Raw genomic sequence first — 24760 nt, 5'->3', positions numbered from 1 at the left:
CTAACTGGTATACAATTCATCTTCTTATATGGATGGTCTATTTAATACATGTAAAATCTTTAAATACTTGATATTTTGTTTTACATAATTTGTGTGCAGGCATGCCTTGCAGACATGCGGTTGCAGCCATGGCTAAGATGGGTTGAAGCCAGAGGACTTTGTGTATAAATGGCTCACAATGGATGCTATCAGATCAGCCTACTCACACTGCATTAGTCCAGTTAACAGCGAAGAATACTGGATCCCAATTGATTCACCACAGCCACTACCTCTCCCAATTAAGAAAGCTGCTCATCATCCAAAAATGAAGAGAAAAATCGATTCTGTGGAGACGAAGATGCATTCCCACAAGGCCAAGAAGATATTCGAGGTGACTTGTAACAAGTGTGGCCAAGCGGGTCATTACTACAAAATATGCTCCAATCCACCCAAAGATCCTAATTGAAAGCCTATGACCAAGAAGGAAAGGAGGGCTTTAAAGAAGTCTGCTCCAGCAGTGGACTCTGCTGGCACCACACAGGTATGGCCTTTTTAGGGTTCGATTTGTCATATAATCAGAATGGTTAAGGATTTAAGTGTCACATGATAAGTTGGTCAGGGTTTTAATTGTCATTGTAAAAATTGATGAAGCATTTAATTGCCATCTCTGTATAATGACCCACACAGAACCAGGTTGGTGAAGGAAACAATCTGAATGCTAGTGTTAAAGGAACTTCTCTGGATCCTATGGTAAGTAGTTTGTAGGGTTACTTAGTTTAAATATGTTCATGAGTTTTATTGTTGACTATAGATTGAGATGTATACTATTTATGAATGTAGAAAAAGGCAAAAAAAACAAAAAAAGAAGCTACCTAAATCAACACCAAAAGAAGGTACAACAGTGAGACAAGGAGATGAAATTTCTCTTTCACAGTCTACTCTCCAACCAGAGGTTGTAAGTGACATAATTCACAATTGCATTATAAATAGCAATGTCTTAATCTTATTTTTTGTTTCACATAATGCAATATTGTTGGTTTACAGGGAGCATCTGAGACCCCCCCAATTTGAATAACCCACCTATACAAAGGATGAAGCAACCAATTGTTAGGCCACCAATTTCCTCCACCTTTGTTCAAGCTTCTATAGTGAATCAGAGTCCTCCAATCATTGGACCTCACTTCAGGCCTCCCACTCCTACTAGCACACAACATGGACTTAGTGCCAAGACAATGGCCGCAACAACTTCCGAGAATGTATCAAGATTATTCAAGTTCATTCCCACTCCTGGATTTAGGCCTCCTAGAAAGAACTAGAAGTGTAGTCCTAGGTTTATATTCCAACAAGTAGATGCTGTCTTTTTGATAAACTAGTTTACATACAGTCACAACAAACAGTCTTTTTCTTTCTGTTTTGATAGCCTGTGTGAATTAAGGACCTATAATACTTTATTTATCTTTGTGTTGCTGATGTTGGTATAGGGCTATATGTTGCCCACTTTTGGAGTCACCTTGTGTACAAGATGTTGACATTTGATTATTGTATAAAGTTGTTAATGTTACATATTATTGTTAGTTATTATTTGATTGCTTTTCATGGAATGAAAGAATTCGAGTATAACACATTCTATTTTTTGACACATTCAATCTTTTTGAAACAACCAACACACCTATTTCATTTAATAAATTTGGATTTACACTGTTAAGTGATACAACTATTTCAGCAACAGGCACTTCCAAAACAAAAACAACATCATAGACTTACTATCTACTATCAAGTTTAACAGAGATAATTTAAAAATACAACTCCAAATACAAACACAACAGCCATCAGTGGCTAACTAAAACCCCTATTACACTTAACGTGCCTAGAATTTTTCATCTGCAACTTTAACCCAGAAACTCTGTCCTCTAGTTTAGTCACTTTCTCCTCCATCGAAACAGCTGCATCCAACAAATGATTTTGCTTTGGATTCCGACCATAAAGACTGTCATCATTTATTTGCTCATCTTCAAACAGTAAAATATATTCATCCAGCCATAAAAAATATTTGCAATGAGATTCTGCAGTCTGCACAGTAAAAAAAGGAAAAACTAGAATTGAATGAAGAGATACTTGCTACAGATCTTGGCAGGAATATGAACATAACTAATTATTTCATACCTTGAAATTTGGGCATCCAAAGAATAGCCTATTAGGGTTCGACTGTGTTGACGACATGAATAGAATTGCATGAATCCCACAATTGCATTTTGGGGCAACGAATCTTTTCTTCTTCCTCGCTCCAGCACTGCCAACAGAGCTCACAGAAATACTCCTACCCTCATCGTTCGATGCATCTCTTCCCCTCCCACGATCTCTGCTATTGCTCATGGTGGTATCGGTTCCATACACGAAACAGGGGAGATAGATGACCAGACTCGTCTAATAAAGACGCCTGAAAACCTCAAAACGATGGCGTTTTTGTGTTATGGATGAGGACAAAAAAGACCCTATCCATTTCACCTAGCCACGTGGACTTCCATCTTCTACATAACCACCCAAGCCATCCATGTCATCCACTCGCTTACACAAGTTAGCAATTTCCGTCGAGTTTTCGCCGTGAAAGTGACAGAAGGACCGCGTTGACAGACGGAGCACAGAGTCAGGGACCGAAATGGGTCGTGTTGTCATTCGGAAAAATGGATAGGGACTGAGTTGGTACTTTACTCTTTTTTATAGGTTCAAAATAAAAACTCAAGCCGCTTTAATTGTGATATACCCAAATATTTTTGTATTCTTCTGTAATATTTTTTATTTGTTATATGCCAAAATATTTTTTTTAATAAAATCTATATAAAAGTACAAAAATATTATAGTATCTGACTTTTAAACTTGAGTATTTTAATTTTTAAAATTTTAAAAAAATATTAGGACAATATATATTTTTTTTCTAAAATTTAATCAATATGTTACAGAAATTTACTTATTAATAATAAATCGTTCTACTTAGAAGTATGTAAAACGATCAAGATAACTGATAAGACATCTAAAAAAAAAGTAAAAATGTAGCGCTTCTGAATATTAAATATATCATTTCTAAAAATAAATTTACCATTAAAGATAAAAAAATTATAATATTTGAAAAAGTTTTTAAAAAACTATTTTTAATAAAAATGCATAATCACAATTAAAAAAAAAAAAATGATTGAACATGTAACCTTAATTTGTTTCTTTGGCGACGTTTATGTTTATACTTTATACTAGTTTCTAGGGCTGGAACGGGCGAGTGGAGGTGCAGCATAAGGCATGATAAGAATAGAGTTGTGAGGACCGAAGAAGAGAGGGAAAAGCAGTTGATCGAAGGAAATGGAAGACATTGAAGATTTGCTTATTGGAACCGCAACCGGAACTCCACCGGGATTCCGGTTGCCGCTGGCTGCTTCTGTTGCAACAAAGACCAACTCCAATAGAAGGAATCCGAATCAGAAGCAAAGGACGCAACTCTCTACTGCAACTCCGTCTCCAATCCCTGGCACTCAGGTAGCTCACTTCTTCCCTCTTTTCTTTGATTTGGTTTGGTTTCTGTAACTAACTGCCGTTGCAACTTGCTTCCTCAGACTATCTACATCAAGACCTTCGGATGCTCCCACAACCAGGCATCTCTCTCTTTCTCTCTGCTTTATCAATGATATGAATTACTTACTAATTGGTGCGTGTTTGCACAGAGCGACAGTGAATACATGGCTGGTCAGCTATCTGCTTTTGGCTATTCCTTCTCTGATAATCCCGATCAAGCAGATCTCTGGCTCATCAACACGTGCGTCTTTCCCTCCTCTCTATGCATTGCCTTTGCTATTATTATGCAAATAACATCAGTTCATGGTTAAATAAATATTTATTAATTTCGGAAGCAGTTGTACGGTAAAGTCTCCAAGCCAATCTGCTATGGATACCATTATAGCCAAAGGAAAATCTTCAAACAAGCCGCTTGTTGTTGCGGGATGTGTCCCTCAGGGAAATCGAGGCTTGAAAGAGCTTGAGGGGATCAGCATTGTCGGGGTCCAGCAAATTGATCGCGTCGTTGAAGTTGTGGAGGAGACCTTAAAAGGTCATGAAGTCAGGCTCTTGACCCGCAAGACTTTGCCAGCACTTGACCTCCCTAAGGTCTCCTCCCAATTCCAATTCCAACTTCATTTATTTATTTTTATAACAATGCCTCTTTACTTTGCATCAAAATTTATTCCCTTTATTTTTTATAACAGGTTAGAAAGAACAATTTTGTTGAGATTCTTCCTATTAATGTTGGTTGTTTAGGTGCTTGCACTTATTGCAAGACAAAGCATGCTCGGGGTCACCTAGGTAGTTACACTATAGACAGCCTTGTAAGTACTATTAACTGAATTATGTTATGCTTCAATTTTGAAAATATCTTGGGATTCTTTTGCATAATTGTACTACTAAACTGATGCAGGTAGGGCGTGTAAAATCCGTCATAGCTGATGGAGTTAGAGAGATCTGGCTGAGCAGTGAAGACACTGGAGCATATGGTAATTTCTAAAAACTGGGAGATGTTTGCTGAACTGATAATATGAAATTTGTATTTTAACTGATGGATACACCTCAGGCTAAACTTGTTCACGATAGACTGTTATTGAGGTTGGGCTTTATAGCAACGGTTTCTTAGGTCATGATGTTTTACAGGTCGTGATATTGGTGTCAATCTTCCAACTTTATTGAATGCTTTAGTAGCAGAACTCCCACCTGACGCAAGCACAATGTTACGTATTGGAATGACCAATCCACCCTTTATCCTTGAGCACTTGAAAGAGATAGCAGAGACTTTGCGGCATCCATGTGTGTACTCATTTTTGCATGTACCAGTTCAGTCTGGAAGTGATGCTGTTCTGACGGTAAGACATCAAAATTGTTGCAACAATATGTTAGACAATTTATTGACTACACTAAATGTCTCAGGCAATGAATCGAGAATATACTGTGGGTGAGTTCAGGACTGTTGTAGATACCTTAATGGAGTTGGTGCCAGGGATGCAGATTGCCACTGACATAATATGTGGATTTCCTGGTTAGTGGATGGTCTCTGTTACATGTTCTATTATACACTTAACCTCACCTGGATAATTTTATTCGTGGTAAAATTTGGAGTAAATAACTTACAAGTTGTGAATCATTTTCTTTGAAAAGATGTGACATGGAAGTTGTACTACTAAGATTCTTGTTCACTACTGTAATCACAAAACCAGCAACAAGTCTTTGCCAACTAGATGGGATCAGCTAAATAGATCAATGCTGTTGTGTCATATCGTAGAATACACTTGAGATTCTTGTACATTGATTTATTCATGAAGTTCTTGATAGAACATTATAGTTAGATCTGATTTCTCCATGGGAAATATGAAATGATGTCCTAATCTCAAAACTTATAGTGCAACTGATTGAAATGATTTGCCAATTTTTTTTACTAATATAGGCTATTGTTGTTATGAGAGGGGAACCTTAAGTGCATGGGTCTAAAACAAAAATGCTATCTGTATACCAAAAGCAGCCACTATATTTGTATATAGATACATGTATAGTTTAACTCATTTTTAATGTGTATTTTGTATTCCAATGTGTATTCTACTCTGGTGGCTGATTTTGGTATACACTTAGCATAGTTGATCTAAAATATAACCCCTTGGGATTTTTTCAGGTGAAACTGATGAAGATTTTGAACAAACTGTTAACCTTGTTAAAGAGTACAAATTCCCTCAAGTTCATATTTCACAATTTTATCCTCGACCAGGTATGTCATTTGGCATATTTATATGCCGCTTTATGATATGCACTTAAGTTAATAGGGCCATTTTTGTCTGGCATATTTCACAGTTTCACACCCATTATAAAGGGCAACACAATGTCACATTGCCCTCATCCTTTTTGGAATGTTACTAAGAAATGGTTACTTGAACTACTGGTTTTTTATTTCCAAAGAATTCTGTCATATTCATATTTTTCTTTTGGTGAATTGTTATGAGCAAACAAAGAAAATGCAGAGATGGATGCTTATAAGCAATACAAAAATCGTGGTCTGTTTATTTCTGTTGGTGAATTGTATATTAGGTGGTTCTTTTTGTTCACTTATGACAACTTATCATAAGCAACAAACCCTGGCATGTATCCGGAGGCAAACTTATATATAAACATAAAAATTATTGGGAAGGGTTGGAGCTGTTGGAAATTTCATTTACCAATCTGAAGTTGGGTAGTTAGAAAATTAGTTCATCCAGGTTACCTTCCACCCAAAAGCCTGATGATATAAATAATGGATAGTGCTTGTGACTGGGATTGGGAATCTCCTAATTTCATTTTCAGTTTTCCCCCCTTACCCGTGCCTAATGGTAATAATAAAATGAATAGGGACCCCGGCTGCAAGGATGAAAAAGGTTCCAAGTAATGTGGTGAAGAGTAGAAGCCGTGAACTTACAAATGTCTTTGAAGCCTTCACACCATATACCGGGATGGAAGGCAAAGTGGAGAGAATTTGGATTTCTGACATTGCATCAGATGGAGTTCACTTGGTAAGGCAATGTAAATGATCTTGAATCACGCTTTGATATTTGTTGCCTTTTTTCCCGCATTGAAGTATGCCATTTGTTGCAATCAATTCCAATAGGTATAAGTATGTATGGCTTAAAACCCTTTGATATCTGGCATTATGATGCTTTTGTCCCAATGACCCTCAAAGTACCAAAACAAAGAAGTCCAGGGAGAAGTTCTGTTTCTTTTCTTCTTTTTATCTCATTTCACTTATCAAGATAATATTGAAAAACACAGTGGTCAACGGGAGGAAGAAACATCTGGTTATTCTAGCAAAAATTACAATGGTGAAATCTGAGTTCTTTGTAGCTGTGAACCGACTCCTTATGTTGTGCTTGTAACTTGTATAATTCATTTATTTATATTTATGTAGATTAATTTATTCTTGAATGCCCTAGGTTGGTCATACGAAGGGATATATACAAGTTCTTGTAATTGCTCCAGACCATATGCTAGGTACTTCAGCTATTGTTAAGATAACATCCTGTGGAAGGTGGTCAGTTTTTGGGGAAGTAATCGACACGCTCAACCTCAACCAAGTGAGGACTAATAAAGCTTCAAGCAAGGAGACTCCTAATCAAGATGCGCCTTCTCTATGCTGTAGCCCAGCCAGTGTTGGATCCTCCTTGCAAGAACCAGAATCTTGTGCTTGTGGAAACGATAGCTGCTGTGCTAAGAGTACTCACGCGAATAGTGATAACACGAGTAGCGATGTGGTGCCACAAAATCAGAACGGTAGAAATTTCATTGGGTGGGTACTGAGGAAGCGGAAGCATTTGCTCCACAAAAGGTTTGACAGCAGTGAGTTAGGTTCTGTTAAAAAGGAACATGGAAGCTCGAGGAAGTGGGACTTTATTGATAAGGCTCTTTTGGGTGGAATATCGTTTAGCATCTTCATTATTGCTGTAGTAGTAGTTGCCTTTAGTTTTAGGATATGGTCCCAATAAAATTAGTGTTAATTTCCCCTTAATTGAATGTTATTCCAAAATTTTGACTTAAATTGGTCATAGCCTTTTGTATCTGCAGTTCTGCATATGTATGATGTATTCTTCTTTCTTTCAATTTTGCTGCAGTTTTATGATGTGACTCGTAGAAAAATCCTTAGTGAGCATCTCTCGAATATGACTTGACTTTGCTTATTTTAACTAATTGATACAGCGATACACCATTCTGTTTGTGCAGCTGGCAACAATAGTAACAGGTACGGCATGCCATAAGCAATTAAGCATGGGAGAAAAGTTTTATTTGCATTGCTGAAACTAACAGTTTCGAATATACATACATAAACATAATGAAATGGTTATTCTGCTACCAAAACGGATTGGGGCAGAGCGCATCGGCTTCTTCCCCTTGTTTCATTTACTGTTTATTCATATTCATAAAGATATATATAAATATATTTGCATAATAATTCAATAATCCCCCATCAAACGGGGTAAAAGAGAAATGGAACAGAAAATCAGTATAGCATCATATCTGATTTGGAAGGTAGTCTCTTGAAGAAATTAACAGGAACGGATGGCATCTTGCTCCTAAAGCGTGGATGGCGCAGCATGTAGAGGCCAACAAGAATTGCCACCACTTGGAATGGAGTTACGTAGATGAAAACAGCCCAGATTAGGGAGAAGATTATGAAGATAGCGGTGGCCCTCGAGTCTCGCCAGCTCAAGATTGCCTGCGCTCTTTCTCCCTGAGTGGCCAAATCTCCAACCACAGTCTGCACTCTCCCTGCCACACTCCGCAGCCTGTCATACCTCATTCTCACAATATCTGAAGGCTTTGTGGTTGGGAATGTGTCGAACTCCTCATCTAGTTCGTCTGGGTGGGCAGTCTCCGCTTGCGAAAGCCTTGCGTCCATGTGGGGAGGATGCCTTGGCCTGAACCGGTAATTCCAAATCCCAATCACAAATAGGTAGAGAAATATGGTTGGCAATATCAACTCTGGGTAGCAAACCAGGATCAAGAACAATACATGCACAAGGCAAGTTGTCACGGGGTTTCTCCAAGTGCAGATATCATCAAGCCATTTACACACGGCGGTAACACCCGAGAGGAGTGACATTATGCGGAAAAAATTTGCTTTACTTCTCCTGAGACTCCACATATGGTAATCCACGTCGAGCATGTACTCGACTGCTTCCCGTCTGAGTGGTGGCTCCGCCCTGCTAAGCCGTGCCGCCACAATCTGCATGGCCTGGTGGCGGAGCCAATCAATGTGCCTAACAGGTATCGGTTGGACATAATGCATTTTAGGAAGTAAAGGCCTTCCATATTGGGCTACCATGTTAACCCATGCTGTGCAGGTGAACCTAACTGCCAAGTGAAGCTCTCCATTCTTCTTGAGGCCATTAGGTTGCAGAACCAGCAGAGGGTAATAGTGTGTGTAGACTCTATCAGTTTCTAAGGTTGATAACCGGATTCTTACCTTCCCAATCCTCTGGTCTCTCGCGTCGCCACCGCCATTAATATGCCAATTGTCAAAAACCCCTACTGTGATCACAGTGCAGGGATCATATACTTCCCATGTATACTGCTCATTCCATCGAGGGGATAGAGTATCGAGCAGCGTTCTGGTTCGAACCCATTTGTTGCCATACTTAGCCACGCAATAAGCATCAGTAGTCCTACCCTCCTTGGCCTTCATAGGATGCAAATTCCGGGCACTCAGTATTCCAAGTTCAAGAATTCCAATGTTCTTCTTCCTTAAATGCTTAGAGGATGGCTGAAGGTCGCTGCTGAAAGGTGTGGACTCATCAAGCACATGGTAACCGGCCTCAAGGCACATCCGGAGATGAATCTTGCTGGAAAACTTCTCCTTCTTCTTCTCAGTCTCTTCCTCACCAACAAGAGAAGGCCTATGCAGATTGTGCCAGCGGGAATCCGGGAGCTTGCTAGTCTCGTTCCGAGGCGGAACACTCCTCACTGATATAATCTCCCTACCCAATATTTCCATACTGTTTGGACCTACCTTGTCTTCAACCGTGACAATGATGAAATCCTCAAAGGGCTCTGCTGCCACAAACATAAGCTCATCATTCCAAATTGGGTTAATCCCTCTTGGACCAGTCCTTGTGGATCTCATCTGATTCCCAAGTTGTACCCTCACAACAGCCTCCGGAGCTCTTCCTTTATCATGAGGCACAAGATCCTGAGCCTCAATTACTTGAAGTCTAAGGTAGTAAAGCTTGGGCGAGAAGTAAACCTTGGAACGCGTGTTGGCAAGGTTCGAGTGGCTGACATTGTGAGCATCAGAGTGCCAGGCTTCCGGAAAAGACTCATCAGCCTGAGTTCCCATCCAAACCGCGAGCATGATCTCGCCATTGTTCACTTTATACCCTTTCTTGTCTTCCAATCTGTACCACTGAGGAGCAAGCGGGCTATCCGGTGGCACCCGAAGAGGAACCTCGGTCAGATCAAACAAAACTCTCCCAACAAAATCATCCTTTGCAATATCCTTATCCTTCACAGTCACTTCCAACAAGTTTGATTGCAGTCTTTCCTTGGAGAACGCAAAAATCTGCTTCCAAACAGGGTGCTGGTTCTTCTCCAAATGCTTTGTAACACCTTTGTAGTTTCCAAGCTTGACTTCTACATAAGGATCAAGGCTTCCGGTGATATCCATCACAGGAAGATCTCTCGCCTTAACCACATTGACATACAAATAATGCATCGGTTCCACCAAATCATAGGTGGTTGATATTTTATCACCTACTTTGTACCGCAATCGCGCTGCCAGAGGAGGACTTGTTTCCACCAAGGAATATTCCGGGTTCTGCTTTGGGATCTGCATCAGCATCACGTTCGGTGGACCTGATTTTGCAAAGTCCGCCCTCACCGCCACTCCTGGTGACGGCTGAGGAGGAGGAGCCGGAGCCGGAGCAGCTGTAGGTGTAGGTTTCTCAGCTCCTATGGAGTGAAAAGTCCTCACTTCCTTCTCTTTTTTCTTCTTACTGTTCTTCTTCTTGTCGGCATCACCCGCCATAATTTCCTCGTCCAGCGTATTGGTGTTTATTTCCTGCAACGGAGTCCCTTCATCTGCTTCAGCTTCAAAACCACCACCTCCGTGTTGTTGCGGTGGTTGCGGTTGCGGGGCAGGTGGAGGAGGAGGAGAGGGATCATGAATTGCATAAATTCTAAGAGCGATCTCTCCTTTGATATTGGAGAAGATGCCGCGCTTGTCGAGCGGGTAGCGCTGTACGCCGGCCTCAGACTCCGATAACGGAACAGTGTCGCCGGAAATTCTCACCCTTCCGAGGAACTTCTTGTGGTGGCCGGCTTTCTGATCATTGTAAACGACGGCTTCAATGGTCTTGTTAGGGAGATCTCTTGGATCATTGATATTGAAGAGAAGCTTCTCATTCCATTGAGGATTGAGGTCCTTGTGCTTGGTTTGAGTTTTCTGGTGTTGGTCATCAAAGGATATTTCCACAAAAGGGCTTGCTGAGCCTTCTCCATCTTTGGGCTTAAGGTCACTGGCATCAAGTACTTCCACCACCAGCTTCTCCATCATGTGCGTTTATTATTATGATTATGATATGATAGCAGCAAAGTAGTTGTAATGATAATAATTAACAATGAATTAAAGGAGCTTCTTTTTGAAGCTCAAATGGCTGATGGAAAAGAGTGAAGACTCAATTACGGTGTCCCATAAAGAAAGAAAGGTAAGGGATGATGATGAGTAGGAGTAGACAGGAGTGGGAGTAGGCGGTGGTGGTGGTGAGATGCTTGTTTGGAGTAAGAAAATAGAAACATTTGTTGGAGAAAGAGAAAGAGAAAGAGAGGATATGCACATAACATACTGTTTGGTGGGTGAGTTGTGAGGTGGCCCCTTTGATTCATTCATATGGCTTTGCTTTCATAGGGAGATAGAGATATTCTAGTGGGTACTACTCTCTTTTTGCATAGTTGTGGTGGCCCTTACACAGAGAGAGGTAAATAAAAAAAGAGGAGGGGATAAATTTGAGTTAATATTCAAATTTGTCTCTGAAAGATATCGCGATCTTTATTATAGTTTCCGAAAGATAAAATTAATCGAAAGAGTCTCCGAAAGATATCCAAGTTAATCACATTTATTCTGCCGTCAACTCCTTTGATGACCTGGCTAACATCTACTGACGTGTGACGTTAGCTGTCATCGTGGAAGAGGCCAACGTGTCATAAGCTATTGCTGACAAGGTAATTCTGGGAAAACAGTTCAAATTAGTCCCTCAATGTTTGAAACCAAATTCTAATTTCGACGATAAATACGTCGCGTTCAACAATCAGAGGGCCATATGTCTGGGTAAGTGTTGAAATTGCTGGTTTGGGGAGACGATGGAGGCAGCAAATGGAGGCCGTGGCGGTGGTGTGTCGTTTCCGTCGAACGGCAGTAATGGTTCCAGCGCTTTAATGCGAACCAGGAGGAAAATCTATGAGGAATCATGTTTCTGTGGGTTGAAGGCTGCGATAAAAAAATATGGGACAGCAGAGAACCCAGATAGACTATTCCGTGCATGTCCAAGGTACCGGGTGAATGTTGTCGAAGAAGTTAAAAGTTTTTCATGTTGTTTTGTGTTGTGGGATTTTTTTCAATTTTTTATTTTCTGATTTTTGAATTTGCAGAAGGGCAGTCACTGCAATTACTTTAAGTGGGTTGACGATGATGACTATGAAGGGGTGGGCGAAGGTGGAACAAAGAAAGATTATGGGGCTGAGCTGTAGGTTGAAAGTGACTATGATGAATGGAGGTTGAAGGTGGCATGGAGACTGGATAGTTTGGAAGCTGAAGTTAAAGCATTGAAACTGTTAATAGTTTTCCTATTTGTGGTAGTTGTCGTTAATGTGATCCTTTGTTGTTTGTTTTGTAGTTCCAAGTAAACCAAATTCTGTTGATATGTCATGGACTAATGAGATGAATCCCTTGAATAAGAATAGATGTTTGCATTTGGTTTTTTAAGATTAAGACAACACAATCCAATTCAAATGTTCCAAACAAATTCGAATCACTGTTACAGTAAGATGTATTAAGGAATGAACAAAATCAGTAGCCAAAGTACTCTTAAACATTGAGTTGCCATAGAAGGCTAAATGTCACATTGTCTTAAGGATAAAAATCATAGCAAAGTCATAAGGTTTTACATGAGGATACAAACCTAAAAAGTAGGCTAGACCAAAATTAAAGGGCATAGTACAACTTTCAATTACATAGATAACCACAATGTTGATAACGGAACTTCAATTGTCCTGTGCAAAAAACATAAAGTATCCTCACACAAAAATAAATTCAAGCAGAATACATTTCAACACCAATCAAAGTCATTTATCAGTCTTTCTTGGGGATTGAAGCCTGGAGTAGGAACGAAGGTCATAAAGTTGGCCAGCTTTTTAGCAGTGGCTGAACTAGTCTCCTTGATTGTCTCAGCAGAGATAGCTACTGGTGCGGCTACAGTAGGTTTAGGAGAGGACCGAAGTCTGGCTTTCCCTTTAATGACCTGTAACTTGGGTGGCCTAGCTGTGACTTGTTCCTACATAATTTAATGGCAGATGCATTTGTTAACAATACTCTGCTGAACAGGGGAGAGAATCCCTTGATAATTCTGTAACTTCTTCCGATTGTCAACAATACTCTTCATGATGATTCTTCTAACTTCCTCAGCTAATGTTAGGATGGACTTGCTCCTGTCATGCCTGATTTTTGCGTTGAAAGACTCACAAGTATTGTTGCAGATGTTATCCACCTTTGGCAATTCACTGAAATGCGCCTTTGTCCATGCATCCTTAGGCCATTTTTCGAGATATTCCCAGAATTTTTGATTGATTAGCTTAACTCTGTTCATGTTTCGATTGAATTCATTTGTTGTTCTCGACCGAGCACATTCCCAAACCAAATATTTTAGTTCAGTGCTTGACCATTGTTTTGAGAAATTGCACCCCAAATGTCAGACGCAGAATCGATGGTGTACCCTAAAAAACACTTCCTGAACAGCTGGTATTAAACCCTGCAAGTAAACAAACACACGAAAAGATGTAAAATCAATATAGTCTCTCAGTTATATTCATTAAATCACATTAGTCCTTCAATGTTATTCATTAAATCAAATACGTCCTAATAGTTTCTTATCGTGAGTCAATAACATTCTCACCTTCTGCATGTCTGAAATGAAGCATCATTTGTTCTCCCTGTAGTCTCTCAGGTCCTTGTGCAGTAACTCAAGGAACCACTTCCAATTGTCTTTGTTTTCGACACTGACAATAGCATAAGCAATCACAAAGATGTGATTGTTAGCATCCTGTCCACATGCTGTTAAAATTTGACCCCATGTAGTGTCTTCAAAAACGCTCCATCAAGACCAATTAAGGGTCTGCAACCTGCCTTAAACCCCCTCTTGCAGGCATCAAGACAAACATGGAAACGATCAAACAGGGGAGGACTCTGAGGCATGGGGATAACAGCTACTTGTATTGTGGAGCCGGGGTTACTAGTCAGCAACTCATTGGCATAGTCCCACACCAACCCATATTGAGCTATCTCATCACCCTCCACTACTTTCCTAGTAGCTTTCAAAGCTCTTGTAATGCATGTACTATTGAGATACACGTTGCACTTTCTGACAAACCAGTCATAAACCTTTCGATGCTTCATGGTAGGGTGTTTTCTAAGCTTGGGTACTAGTTTACTAAGAGTCCAGGTTTGGGTTGTAGCTTTGTTTTTCCTCCTTCTTGGACAGGTGTGAGTATCTACTAGAGTCTTAATTTGCCAAGATCCATCTTGTTTGTTACATGCACAGTATACTACTCATGGACAATCTTCAGACTTACAAACAGCTCTAACTCTAACCTTGTCATTTTTTGAAAGCAAAATATTTCTACCCCACTGGATTGTATAATCCCTTGTTGCTTGCATAAATTCAGATGTTGACTTAAATACCATACTCACCTCAAATTTCAACAGTCCAAACTTTGTTTTTTCATTGAACTGAGGGTATACAGCTGGTGATTCTTCATCAGACTCCAACACTTTATCAGAATCCTCTGAATGCCAGGAGTCAGCATCTGAGGCACCATCACTGTCATCTAAATCTGCTAACAAAAATTGACAAAACATAAGCTACCCTAACATTTGCCAAATAGTTCAAAAAACAAGTAACCTTAAGGAAATTAACATACCAGACTCAGAGCTTTGTTCATCTTCAGAACCCTCATAGTTAGAGTTATCAGTGTCTATTTCTTTATCACCTAATCTGGCCTTAGGGGGCTTGTGCTTCTCTCTGAATTCGGACTTGCTGTCCCTTTTTTCACTTCTTTTTCTGTTACCAGAGTCACTATCACTGTCACTGCTATAGAGGTTGTACCCTACAACTTTTGGAGGCCTATACAGTTCATCTTCAGCACTCTCATAAGAGTCATGAGAGTCACTGTCATCTTCCTGGAGGGGAGCTTCCTTCACTTGTCTTCCAGATCTTGTGACTCTGCAGCCACTGCTACTTTGTTTATCCTTATTCCCTTGTGAGTTCTTGGCTGCTTGTGATGATGCATTTGATTGAGGTGGGACTGATTTGGCCTGATAACTGGTCTTCTTGGCCTTAGAGTCAGGCTTCATGGGCTGAGATGTTGTCTTCATGGGCATATGGACTAGTTTATTGGGCTGAGAATTGGGCTTCATCTTTGGTTTGTTGGGCTCAGAAACGGGCTTCATTGTTGGTTTGTTGGGCTGTGACTTGGACTGTAAGGTTGGTCTGTTGGGCTAAGAGGTTTGCTTCTTGGACTGAGGAACCATTGTTGTGGGTATCTTCACGGGTTGAGAACTGCTCTTCTTAGCTTCCAAAGACTTCCTCTGTTTCAAGCTTTCTGACTCCACATTCACTACTTCGTCCTCCATGTTGTCTACTATACAAGGCTGAGAAATACAATTCTCCAGGTAGATATTGATTAGATGGTGGTTTTTCCTACAATCCTTGCACAGGGCAACCAAGTCTGCGTCTGTGACTAACCTTCTCAACCTGGATGAAAGGGGAACTCCAGGATCTTTCCACCAACAGTTTCCAGCTTCAATGTAATCCAACTCCTTAGAGTAACCCCTTACAAAGAAGACGTCAAGCGTGTCTCCTTCAACCCCCCCCCCCCCATCAACACCTCTGTATTATCAGGTTCATATATCATATCTCCTTCCACATTCTTTTTAAACAATCCACCATGGTGAAACACAAAAGTCATCGGAGGACCTTCCATCTACAATAACAAAAAAGAAAACACCCTTAGCCCACACAGATTGCCACTAGCTATTCTCAATCATAACATAACAAATCCTAACCCCAAAATAAACATGCAACAACGAAAAATAACCATCATTAAAATGAAAGACCCATAACTAAATATCATCACAATGGCAGTCAAAGCAATGCATTCTGACACACTCAAAATCTTCAACAACAGTCACATAAACCCTTAGCCTCCTCAAAACCCTACCGAATTCAGACAAAAACATACAGCACACCACTTCAAAGACATTAGGCCACAAAATGACTCAGAAAACATGAAAAAGCTTTCATTCTTACCTCTAACCGTCACGATTTCTTCTTCCACAATCAATGTTGCTAAAAGAGACGACGAACTCTGTTTTTAGTAGCAATACCTACTCTGCTTTGATCGTCAACCAACACTAACAAACGTGGATGGCGACGTTCGAATGCAAGGTGAAAGGCTTAGGGCATGGCTTGAGGGAGACGAAACATTTTGGAGCCAAACATGGAGATAGTTGTTATAGAATGGGGTGAGACTCTGAAACGTTTTGAATCTACTCTGGCCACAAAAAAACGCTGAATCATGACTAGCAGGTCATTCAATCAAAACGACGTCATTTTTGTTGTCTGCCACGGTGGCAGTTAACGTCACACGTCAGCAGACGTTAGCTCAGTCATCAAGAGAATTGACGGAAGGACGAACCTGATTCAGTCGGGTATCTTTGAAGGACTCTTTTGATTAACTTTATCTTTCGAGGACTAAAATGGAGATCGCAATATCTTTCGAAAACGAATTTGAGTATTAACTCGGACAAAGTTACATACACTAATTTACTATGTTTTACTTACTAATCACTAATTCATTCTTTAATTATTTCATTAAAACCCATATTTTTATTAAAATTTAATTTTTATGATTTATAACATAAAAAAAATTATATATGTCAACAAGTTCGTATGTTTTAGATAACAGAAAAATTAAAGTTTTTATTATAAAATAAAATTTTATATATAATTATTTTTTTATGAAATTAATAATTAAAATCGTGAAATAATTTGATATATTTAATTAAATTATTATATAATAATTTTTAGTTATCATTTTATAGGGAGGTAACTGCTTGTCACTTTATTATAACAATTAATGTTCTTACTTATTTTTTGTTATTGAGGGTGTTTTACTGTTTATAGATTTAATTGTGGATTAAGTGGTTGTTTGTTTTCAATTATGGTGATGTGGGGTTGAAGTTGGGGATAATGTTTAGTTGGATGAAACATAAAAAATAATAAATTGCTGAGTAGTGGCGGGCCAGATGGGGACTACGAAAACAATACATGCACTGTTTATTTTATTTGTTTATTTAATAAATATAAAATTGTGAAAGTAAAAAGCAGATTTCACTTTTGATATAGGATCTCTCCCTTTCAAAGGAATTAAAGCAATTCCATTTTTTTTAAACTGATCTCATCTCACCATACACCATAGTCATTTGTCACCAACACGACATTTCAGCTTTTGCTAAATAATAATATCAGAAACTCTAGGAGTTAGCTATTTTTAATAATTTTAATTATTATTTATTCAATATAAATATCAAATTATTTTTAAAAAATAAATTTTATTACTTTATATATAAATTTTAATAAATATAAATATAAATTATATATTTTTAGTGTATAAATATTTATAATATAAATATAAATTATTATTAATTTAAAATGATAATATTTATTGATTATGTAAAATTGTTGAAATAAATAAGTAAATATAATTCGATAATATTAGATAAATAAAAAAAAAATCAAAATTTACTTTATTTAGTATTTATTAATTATCGTAATAATTAATAAATATTAAATAAGATAAATTATGACAGTTTTTTATTAATTTTTTAATTAATGAATATTTTTGACATAATTAATATTGCCGTTTATTTAGATTTGGGTAAAGTATTTTTTTGTTTCTAAAATTTGACAAAAATTTTAAAAATACCTTTAAGTTTTATTTTATTTTAATTTTGTTCCAAAATTTTTTAATTTGCATTAAATATATTCTCAACGACTAAATTTTCAAAAAATTTAAGACTAATCTAACAATAATACATGAAAATTTTGCTTGATTTACTTGTGTTGAGGGTTGTTCTTATGATATTGTTGTTGAATTTATCTTAAATTTTTTAAAAAATTAGCTGAGTATATTTAATACAAATAAAAAAATTTTAGAACAAAATTAAAACAAACTAAAATTTAGAGATATTTTTAAAATTTTTGTCCAATTTTAAAAATAAAAAATATATAGTGAATACCCCATTCGACCCCTGACAATTATCTCGAAAGGACAATGAATCCCCCAAGAAAAAAAAAAACATCCAATCCGGCCCATGATAATTTTTTTTTGGGACTGATTAGCTCCTGTGCCAAAAAAAATCGTTGTCCTTTTTCGAGATAATTGTCAAGGGTCGGATTGGATTTTTTTTTTGTCAAAGACCAAATTAAAATTTTTTTTTGTCAGAATCTTGTTATCTTTCAAAGTAATTGTTAGGAGTTGATTTGAGTTTTTCTCAAAAATATATTTTACCCTTTAAATTTTTATGTTCCAAATTGATGCTAAATGTTAACGTATAAAAACAAAGTATGACGAGAAATAGAAATTGGGGGAAGATTGAGTTGAATTAGAGTCAAAGTCTGATAAGTCATCTGTGTTCTGCGGGATTTGCGTGCAGCTAAACTTCAATTCTTCGTTGGCTTTGTTGTAGTTGGAAATGGACCCAATCTCGGTTTTCTACTATTCAACTTGGAAAGGTTCTTGTCGGTTTCGCATTTACGGCCTCTGCTTCCCTCATTTTTCTTCCCAAACTTCAGTACTTCTTCTTCTCTTCCCTCACATGTCACTTTGGATCGGTTTAAAAAAGATTCCTGTTTGCCCAATTTTTTATTTCTTCAATTTATTTTTCTCCCTTTGTAAGTATCTTCTGTCTAGTTAAAAATAAGTATATGCGGTTTCTTTTATAATACACACAAAAGTATTAACAGCAACCGCCAACAATATATATATCCTATAATATGAGAAAGTATCAACAAAACTACAAGAAGAACAGTATATTATTATGTTATAAAACTACTTTTTAATTGTCTCATTTATTAAAATAATTGTTACGAACACATTCGGCAATACCTTATTGGAAAGAAAATTGTTTAGTGAACTATTAAAGTGGTAAGTAAAGGGCTAAAGGCATACTATAATTTTACAAAGAACTCAAATTTTATTCATAAAAGAGAATACTAATTTAGAGGATATACTATTAAAAATTGGACTACTTTACCCTCATGTCAAAATAAAATAAAATAAAGAGTGTGAGCAGTTTTCTTCATAGCTAAGGTAGGTTTGCACGTACATGTCCAATCCAAAGGAAAGGTAGCAATGAACATTCTGTTGCTTCTCTATGTGCCTTCATGTCTTTCTACTTTCTTTCTCCCTTTCCCTTAGCTTGTTTGTTGCAATGCGTTACTACTTATTAGGAAATTGTATTTGAATTACTAAGATATTCCAAATCGGGCATGGTGACCTTTCGAGCCCAGTGAAAATGGAACTATCCTGACAGATGCAATATATGCCATGTGATATTGCGGCATTCACTCTGTGGCTACCAATATATGCATTAAGTTTTTTTCTAAAAAAAACAACTTTTCTTAAGAAACAATTTAGGAAATAAAATAATAAATAAATAAAAATTAAAGAAAAAAAAGAAAAATAATGATTATTGGTTCAAAAATTTAATTATCAATATTTTCTCACATATAACACACACATGTGTATGGGGGCATGTGCGTCTATGTACGTGTGCGTCTGCGTCTGCGTTTTTTTTTTTTTTTGATTATTTTTTTTAGTATTCACTTGTAAATACTCCCAAGAAAGTTGCTCACATTTCTGATTTCTCCTCTTTTGGTAAGAATCTGTCTATTTCAAGTTTTTTCAACTATTGGTTTCTTTTTTGTCTTCAAGTTTTTCAACTTAAATAAACGAGATGACCCAATAAAAATATAAGGATGTTCGTTTTTTGGTTTTGGTCATGAATAAGGATGTTTTATAGATATAAAAAAATTATCCTCTCACTGTTTTTTTTTATGAAAGGGGTGGATTTCATTAAATATGGGTTGTGCCCAATATATACAAAAGGGCCCAATTTGCAACATCCGTTAGAGCCTCTTTTAACCATATCTTGTTTGGTTGGCTTAGTGGCTTAATTTGGCTAAACTATAAAAAATTAAAAATCATAAAGTATCCTCCCACTAGTTATTCTTATAAAATACAAACTTTATATAATGACTAAATAATACAATTAAATTTAATTTACATTTAGAATTAAATTTAATAAATAATATAATAAAATAGATTTATATTTATAATAAAAATACAAATAAAAATTAAATTAATGACTATTTAATTTTCTGAGTTCATGTTTGATTATAAGAGAAATTAATTATTCTTTTACAAATAATTTGATTAATTTGTTATAAAAAAATTATTATTTAATAATTAATTATTCAATTTCTTTAAAAATGTAAAAAACGGATATAAATATATAATGTTTGTAAGAGATTTTTAACAAACAAATTAACAAAAAGTTAGTTTGACCTTGTCATATCTAAACCAAAATAGTTATACTAAATTATGTTCTTGTAAAGTATAATTTGTGTTCGGTAGTTCGTAGTCCGAAAGGGTCGGATACGAAATTCATCGAGATAGAGAGGTTGCAGGGGACTGGTCCTAGATGGATTCTGGTATGGGAACTCTTCCGGATTGCCGAGTTGAGGAAGTGGTGGTGCGTGGTGCCACCTGCAAGAACTCCAACGCTCAAGTCAGTGTCCGTACAAGAGGCGGCTATTAGGGTTAGGTTAAGTTAGGTGACGTATCTCTGGAGAGGGACTTATAGTCCGTACTCAAGTGGGTCCCTTGTGGCCATGCCCACTTTCTTGGAAGCTTCTACTAGCTGTCCAGGTTCCACGTGGATGGGGAAGGGACAGTAGGCCCCCTCCTAGCTTGGATCGCGTGACCCGTCGGGTCGGCCGCTCGGGCATGGACCCGGATCGTCATTGGGCCGGGCCGAAACCATTTGCATAAAAAAATTTACAATTTACTTTGAAAATTATAAATTAAGAATTTCAAATAAAAATTGAACAATCATACTATATATATGTCAAATTTGATATACATATGCTCCTGTTCTTATATTTGTGTGTTATGATTTATGATTCTTGTTTGGAGAAAATATGATGGACAAACATATTGGTGCAGTCATCCAATCCGAAAAGCAACTTTTATATGAGAATGCGAGGTTCATAAAATGTTCAATAGAGTTTTAGGTTACGAAACTCAAACGAACGTGTTACAAATTCATATTTACATTGAATTTCTTTATATGCACGTGTATGCTGCTGAGGTTGTATATGCAGCAATAAGTGAAATCGGGAAAACGATGTATGGCATCTTATCGATCGTACTGATTTTGTTTGTTAAAGATTAGCCAACCATATTAGCAGGGTAATTTCTCAACAATCCATATGCAGTGCAAGTACCTAAAAAGCACAAGTCACGTAGGGCACCTTTTTAGTTTCTTCTCCTCATGGCTCATACTTATAGGATATTAAAAATCGATCTACTCTAATCTTTGGAATATATGGTGATTAACTAATCCTCAAGAATAGCAATGAGAAATACACCCGTCTCTCTTATACACCCTTCACCAGAGCCAGCACCATTACGATTTCTCATTGGCGTACTGCCATAGCTAAGGAAATAACTGCTATGGAGTTGAACAAAATCTAGGCTCAGGTTGATTGTCCTCTTAAGGTGAAATTCATCATTTGTAAATGAGTCTATAAAATTAAACATCGGACCAGATGGTTCTGTTAAGTGTTATACAGCTGGATTAGTGACCAAAATTTTTAAACAAACAAAGAGAGTGGATTTCTTGAAAACATTCTCATCCATAATAAAATCGGCAACCATGCATCATAATTGTGTTAGTTCTGGCCTCTATCAAGAACTAGACAATCCAACAATTGGACGTCAATAATTTCTTCTTATACGACTACTTGACTGAAACAATTTACATGAATCTTTCTTTAAATATCACTTCATGCGATCTAACTCATTGGTCTTCTGCATGGTCTATGTTAGTAGAATGTGGACATGAGAAACCCTTGATCCTTTTTCTTTTTTCAGAGGCTGAGAGTATCAACAGACTATTTTTTATTATAGCCTTTTTATCAAAATTATAAGAAAAGATATTTGTATATTATTCGTGTATGTTGACGATATTGTGATTATTGAAAATTTTATTTTTAAGATGGTAACTATTAAGAGAATTTTGGATTCTAATTTTAAAATTAAGCGTCTTTTGTGTTTTAAAGTAACATTTTAAGAATAAATACAACTCTGAATTATACACAATCCTTTTCTCCAATTTAGTCTCTTGTTTCTAACATGTTATCCAGAGCATAGGTTTTTTTTTTTTTAGAAATTCGTCCATAGGCCTTTTGTTTTTTCTCTTCCGGCAGTATTCTTTGTCCTTGATTTTGTTTCTTTCCGACGCTTTGGTTCATCACCACCCACACCATCGTCTTCGTCTCGTCGTCACGAGTTCAACTAGTCCCAAAACGCCGCCGGAAGCCTCCTCACGCGCCGCCATGCGCCACCGGAAGTCCCTGCCGTCACCAGCTTCTTCTCCTCTCCAGATTCATTTCACGCCGTCGGATTGGGCACTTGATCAGTGGCCCAGACGCTCCCACGTGTCGCGCCTCCGCTTGTCCATTTGCGACCGCATCTGCTTCGACCCGCTAGACTCGCGCATGGACCTGACCCAATTCGTTGGTTGATCCGTCCGTCCTGTCAGCGCTGACGTAGTTCCTTCCTCCATTCAGGCATCGCCTCGTGGCACCCATTTGCTGACGTGGCACTGAAGTGGCAGACATTGAGACCTTTCCTAAGATTTTTTGGTGAGATCTTTTCGATTCTACCCTCCGATTTCTCATTTTCTGTTCCAAAATTGCAGTTTTCTCTCCTCTCTTTGATCTCTATGTCTACTATTATGGAAACATTAGATGTTTTTGCTGCCGCAGACAGAAAGGGTAAATTTTGTCGAAACTGTAACTGCTCCGGGCACCACTTCTCCGGCTGTTCTTCTGTTGAATGTCGCACATGCCACCAAAAAGGTCACATTAGCTACCATTGTTCATAGCTGTTTTGCCATTATTGCAAGCTCTCGGGACATTTAATTACTGCCTGTCCTACTCGCCCACCACGTCCTGATCAATTCAAGTATCATTCTCGTCCCAACTTCTCTAAGAATGTGCCTGCTTCTGCTGTTGCTGCTACTACTGAATCTACCTCTGCTCCTCTCAACCCATCTCCTGTCTCTCTATCTGATATTGCGTCTCTTCTTCAGCATCTTCTCTCTCTTTCTGGTAATACCCCTGCTGCTTTTTTTACTCCTTCAGGTAATTCTAAATGGTACTTTGACTCGGGTTGTTTTAATCACATGTTTCCGCTATGTAATCTCTTCTCGTCTCTGTCTACCACTACAAATACACCTTCTGTCAATACTGCTAATGGTTCCCTCTTGCACGCGACACACAAGGGTTTTATCTCCCAGTCAACTCTTAATCTCCCTGATACTTATTATATTCCCAAATTGAACTTTAATCTTATTTATATTGGCCAACTTGTTGATATGGGTTTTGATGTCACCTTTTCTATTTCTGGTTGTCATGTACAAGATCGTCGAACGAGACAAATCATTGGGACTGGACGTAAGGTCAGAAGGTTGTTTGAACTCGAGAATCTTCATATTCCTCATGTGCCAAATCTCTGTGCTGCTTCTTCTCCATCTACCCTTCACTTATGGCATCAACGTCTTACCCACAGCTCCTTAGGAAAATTGTGTCCTCTTGTGTCTCAGGTGTTTTGGGTCAGGTTCCTAATGAGTATTTTGATTGTATTTCTTGTCAAACTGCCAAACAACCTGCTTTTATCTTTTCACAATAATTCCTCTCTTACTTGCTCACCTTTTGATCTTATCCACTCTGATGTTTGGGGCCTCGCTCCTAACCACTTCTATGGGAGGAGCTCGATACTTTGTCGTTTTCATTGATGATTATTCACGCTTTACTTGGGTTTATTTGATGACTAATTGCCATGAGTTACCTCATATTTATATTAACTTTGCCACTATGATTAAAACTCAGTTTTCCAAGGTCATTAAGGTTTTTCAACGCGATAATGCTATGGAATACTGTGATTCCAAACTTTTAACCTTTCTTGCAGAACAGGGTTCTTTGTCTGAGTTTTTTTTGCCCTGGTACGTCTCAACAAAATGTCTGAGCTGACCGCAAACACCGTCACATTATTGACTCTGTTCGTGCAATGCTTCTTTCTTCTTCGTGTTTTGAGCGTACTTGGGGTGAAACTGTTCTTATTGCTGTTCATGTTATCAATAGACTTCCTTCTTCTATTCTTGGTAACGTTATTCCCTTTGAGCGTCTTTATCATACCTCTCCAGATTACAGTTCTCTTTGAGTTTTCGTTTGTGTCTGTTTCGTTCTTCTTCAGCCTCATGAACATAGTAAACTTGAACCTCGGGCTCGCATGTGTTGTTTTCTTGGTTATGACACTGAACACAAGGGTTATCGTTGTTGGGATCCTCTCTCTAAACGTATTTATATATCTCGATATGTTGTCTTCTGGGAGCATCACATGTTTTTTCGATTTTTCTCCTTTGAGTCCATTCCTCCTACTCAGTCACCTTTCTTCACTAACCCAAATATTGACCTTTTTTCTAGTGATGATTCTACAGGTTCTATCTCGGGTCATTCTCTACAACTTCCTGCTCTTCTGCCTTCTCCATCTCCCGATGATTCCAGACCGGGCAACGATCCTACTCCTACCGTCATGCCTCCTCCTTCCACTCGTTCTTCTAGGATAA

The 24760-nt window shown here is 37.9% G+C and overlaps 2 protein-coding genes across 3 annotated transcripts; one reads left to right on the top strand and one right to left on the bottom strand.

Annotated features, from left to right (window-relative positions):
* Positions 1 to 3144: 3144 nt before the first annotated feature.
* LOC107629769 (Methylthiotransferase) lies at positions 3145 to 7620 on the top strand. Of its 2 annotated transcripts, none has more exons than XM_016332651.3 (11): positions 3145 to 3501; positions 3579 to 3617; positions 3687 to 3778; positions 3876 to 4125; positions 4224 to 4343; positions 4433 to 4508; positions 4663 to 4871; positions 4936 to 5044; positions 5672 to 5764; positions 6379 to 6539; positions 6957 to 7620. In XM_016332651.3, exons 1-11 carry the CDS (start codon positions 3328 to 3330, stop codon positions 7503 to 7505), a joined length of 1872 nt encoding a protein of 623 aa, XP_016188137.1. In that variant the 5' UTR covers positions 3145 to 3327; the 3' UTR covers positions 7506 to 7620. The 2 variants fall into 2 exon arrangements, with proteins under 2 accessions (XP_016188137.1, XP_088365034.1); XM_088508908.1 differs by having other exon boundaries at positions 3215 to 3501; positions 4224 to 4347; positions 4437 to 4508.
* A 166-nt stretch (positions 7621 to 7786) lies between these two features.
* On the bottom strand, positions 7787 to 11411 carry LOC107629767 (C2 calcium/lipid-binding plant phosphoribosyltransferase family protein). The gene has a single exon (XM_016332650.3). It carries the CDS (start codon positions 11066 to 11068, stop codon positions 8018 to 8020), a length of 3051 nt encoding a protein of 1016 aa, XP_016188136.1. The 5' UTR covers positions 11069 to 11411; the 3' UTR covers positions 7787 to 8017.
* Between the last annotated feature and the right edge of the window lie 13349 nt (positions 11412 to 24760).

This window comes from Arachis ipaensis, chromosome B3 (assembly GCF_059453495.1).
Source record: "Arachis ipaensis isolate K30076 ecotype BB chromosome B3, ASM5945349v1, whole genome shotgun sequence".
Lineage (NCBI taxonomy): Eukaryota > Viridiplantae > Streptophyta > Magnoliopsida > Fabales > Fabaceae > Arachis > Arachis ipaensis.
The sequence above is the reverse complement of the archived record's forward strand: the minus strand, read 5'-3'. Positions and strand labels throughout refer to the sequence as shown.

Bases quoted from the DNA above. Each gene is read 5' to 3' on its own strand.
- LOC107629769 (XM_016332651.3), top strand. From the start codon at position 3,328: ATGGAAGACATTGAAGATTTGCTTATTGGAACCGCAACCGGAACTCCA. The intron at 3,502-3,578 runs GTAGCTCACTTC...TTGCTTCCTCAG, and splicing joins CTCCAATCCCTGGCACTCAG to ACTATCTACATCAAGACCTT. The intron at 5,045-5,671 runs GTTAGTGGATGG...GGATTTTTTCAG, and splicing joins CATAATATGTGGATTTCCTG to GTGAAACTGATGAAGATTTT.
- LOC107629767 (XM_016332650.3), bottom strand. From the start codon at position 11,068: ATGATGGAGAAGCTGGTGGTGGAAGTACTTGATGCCAGTGACCTTAAG.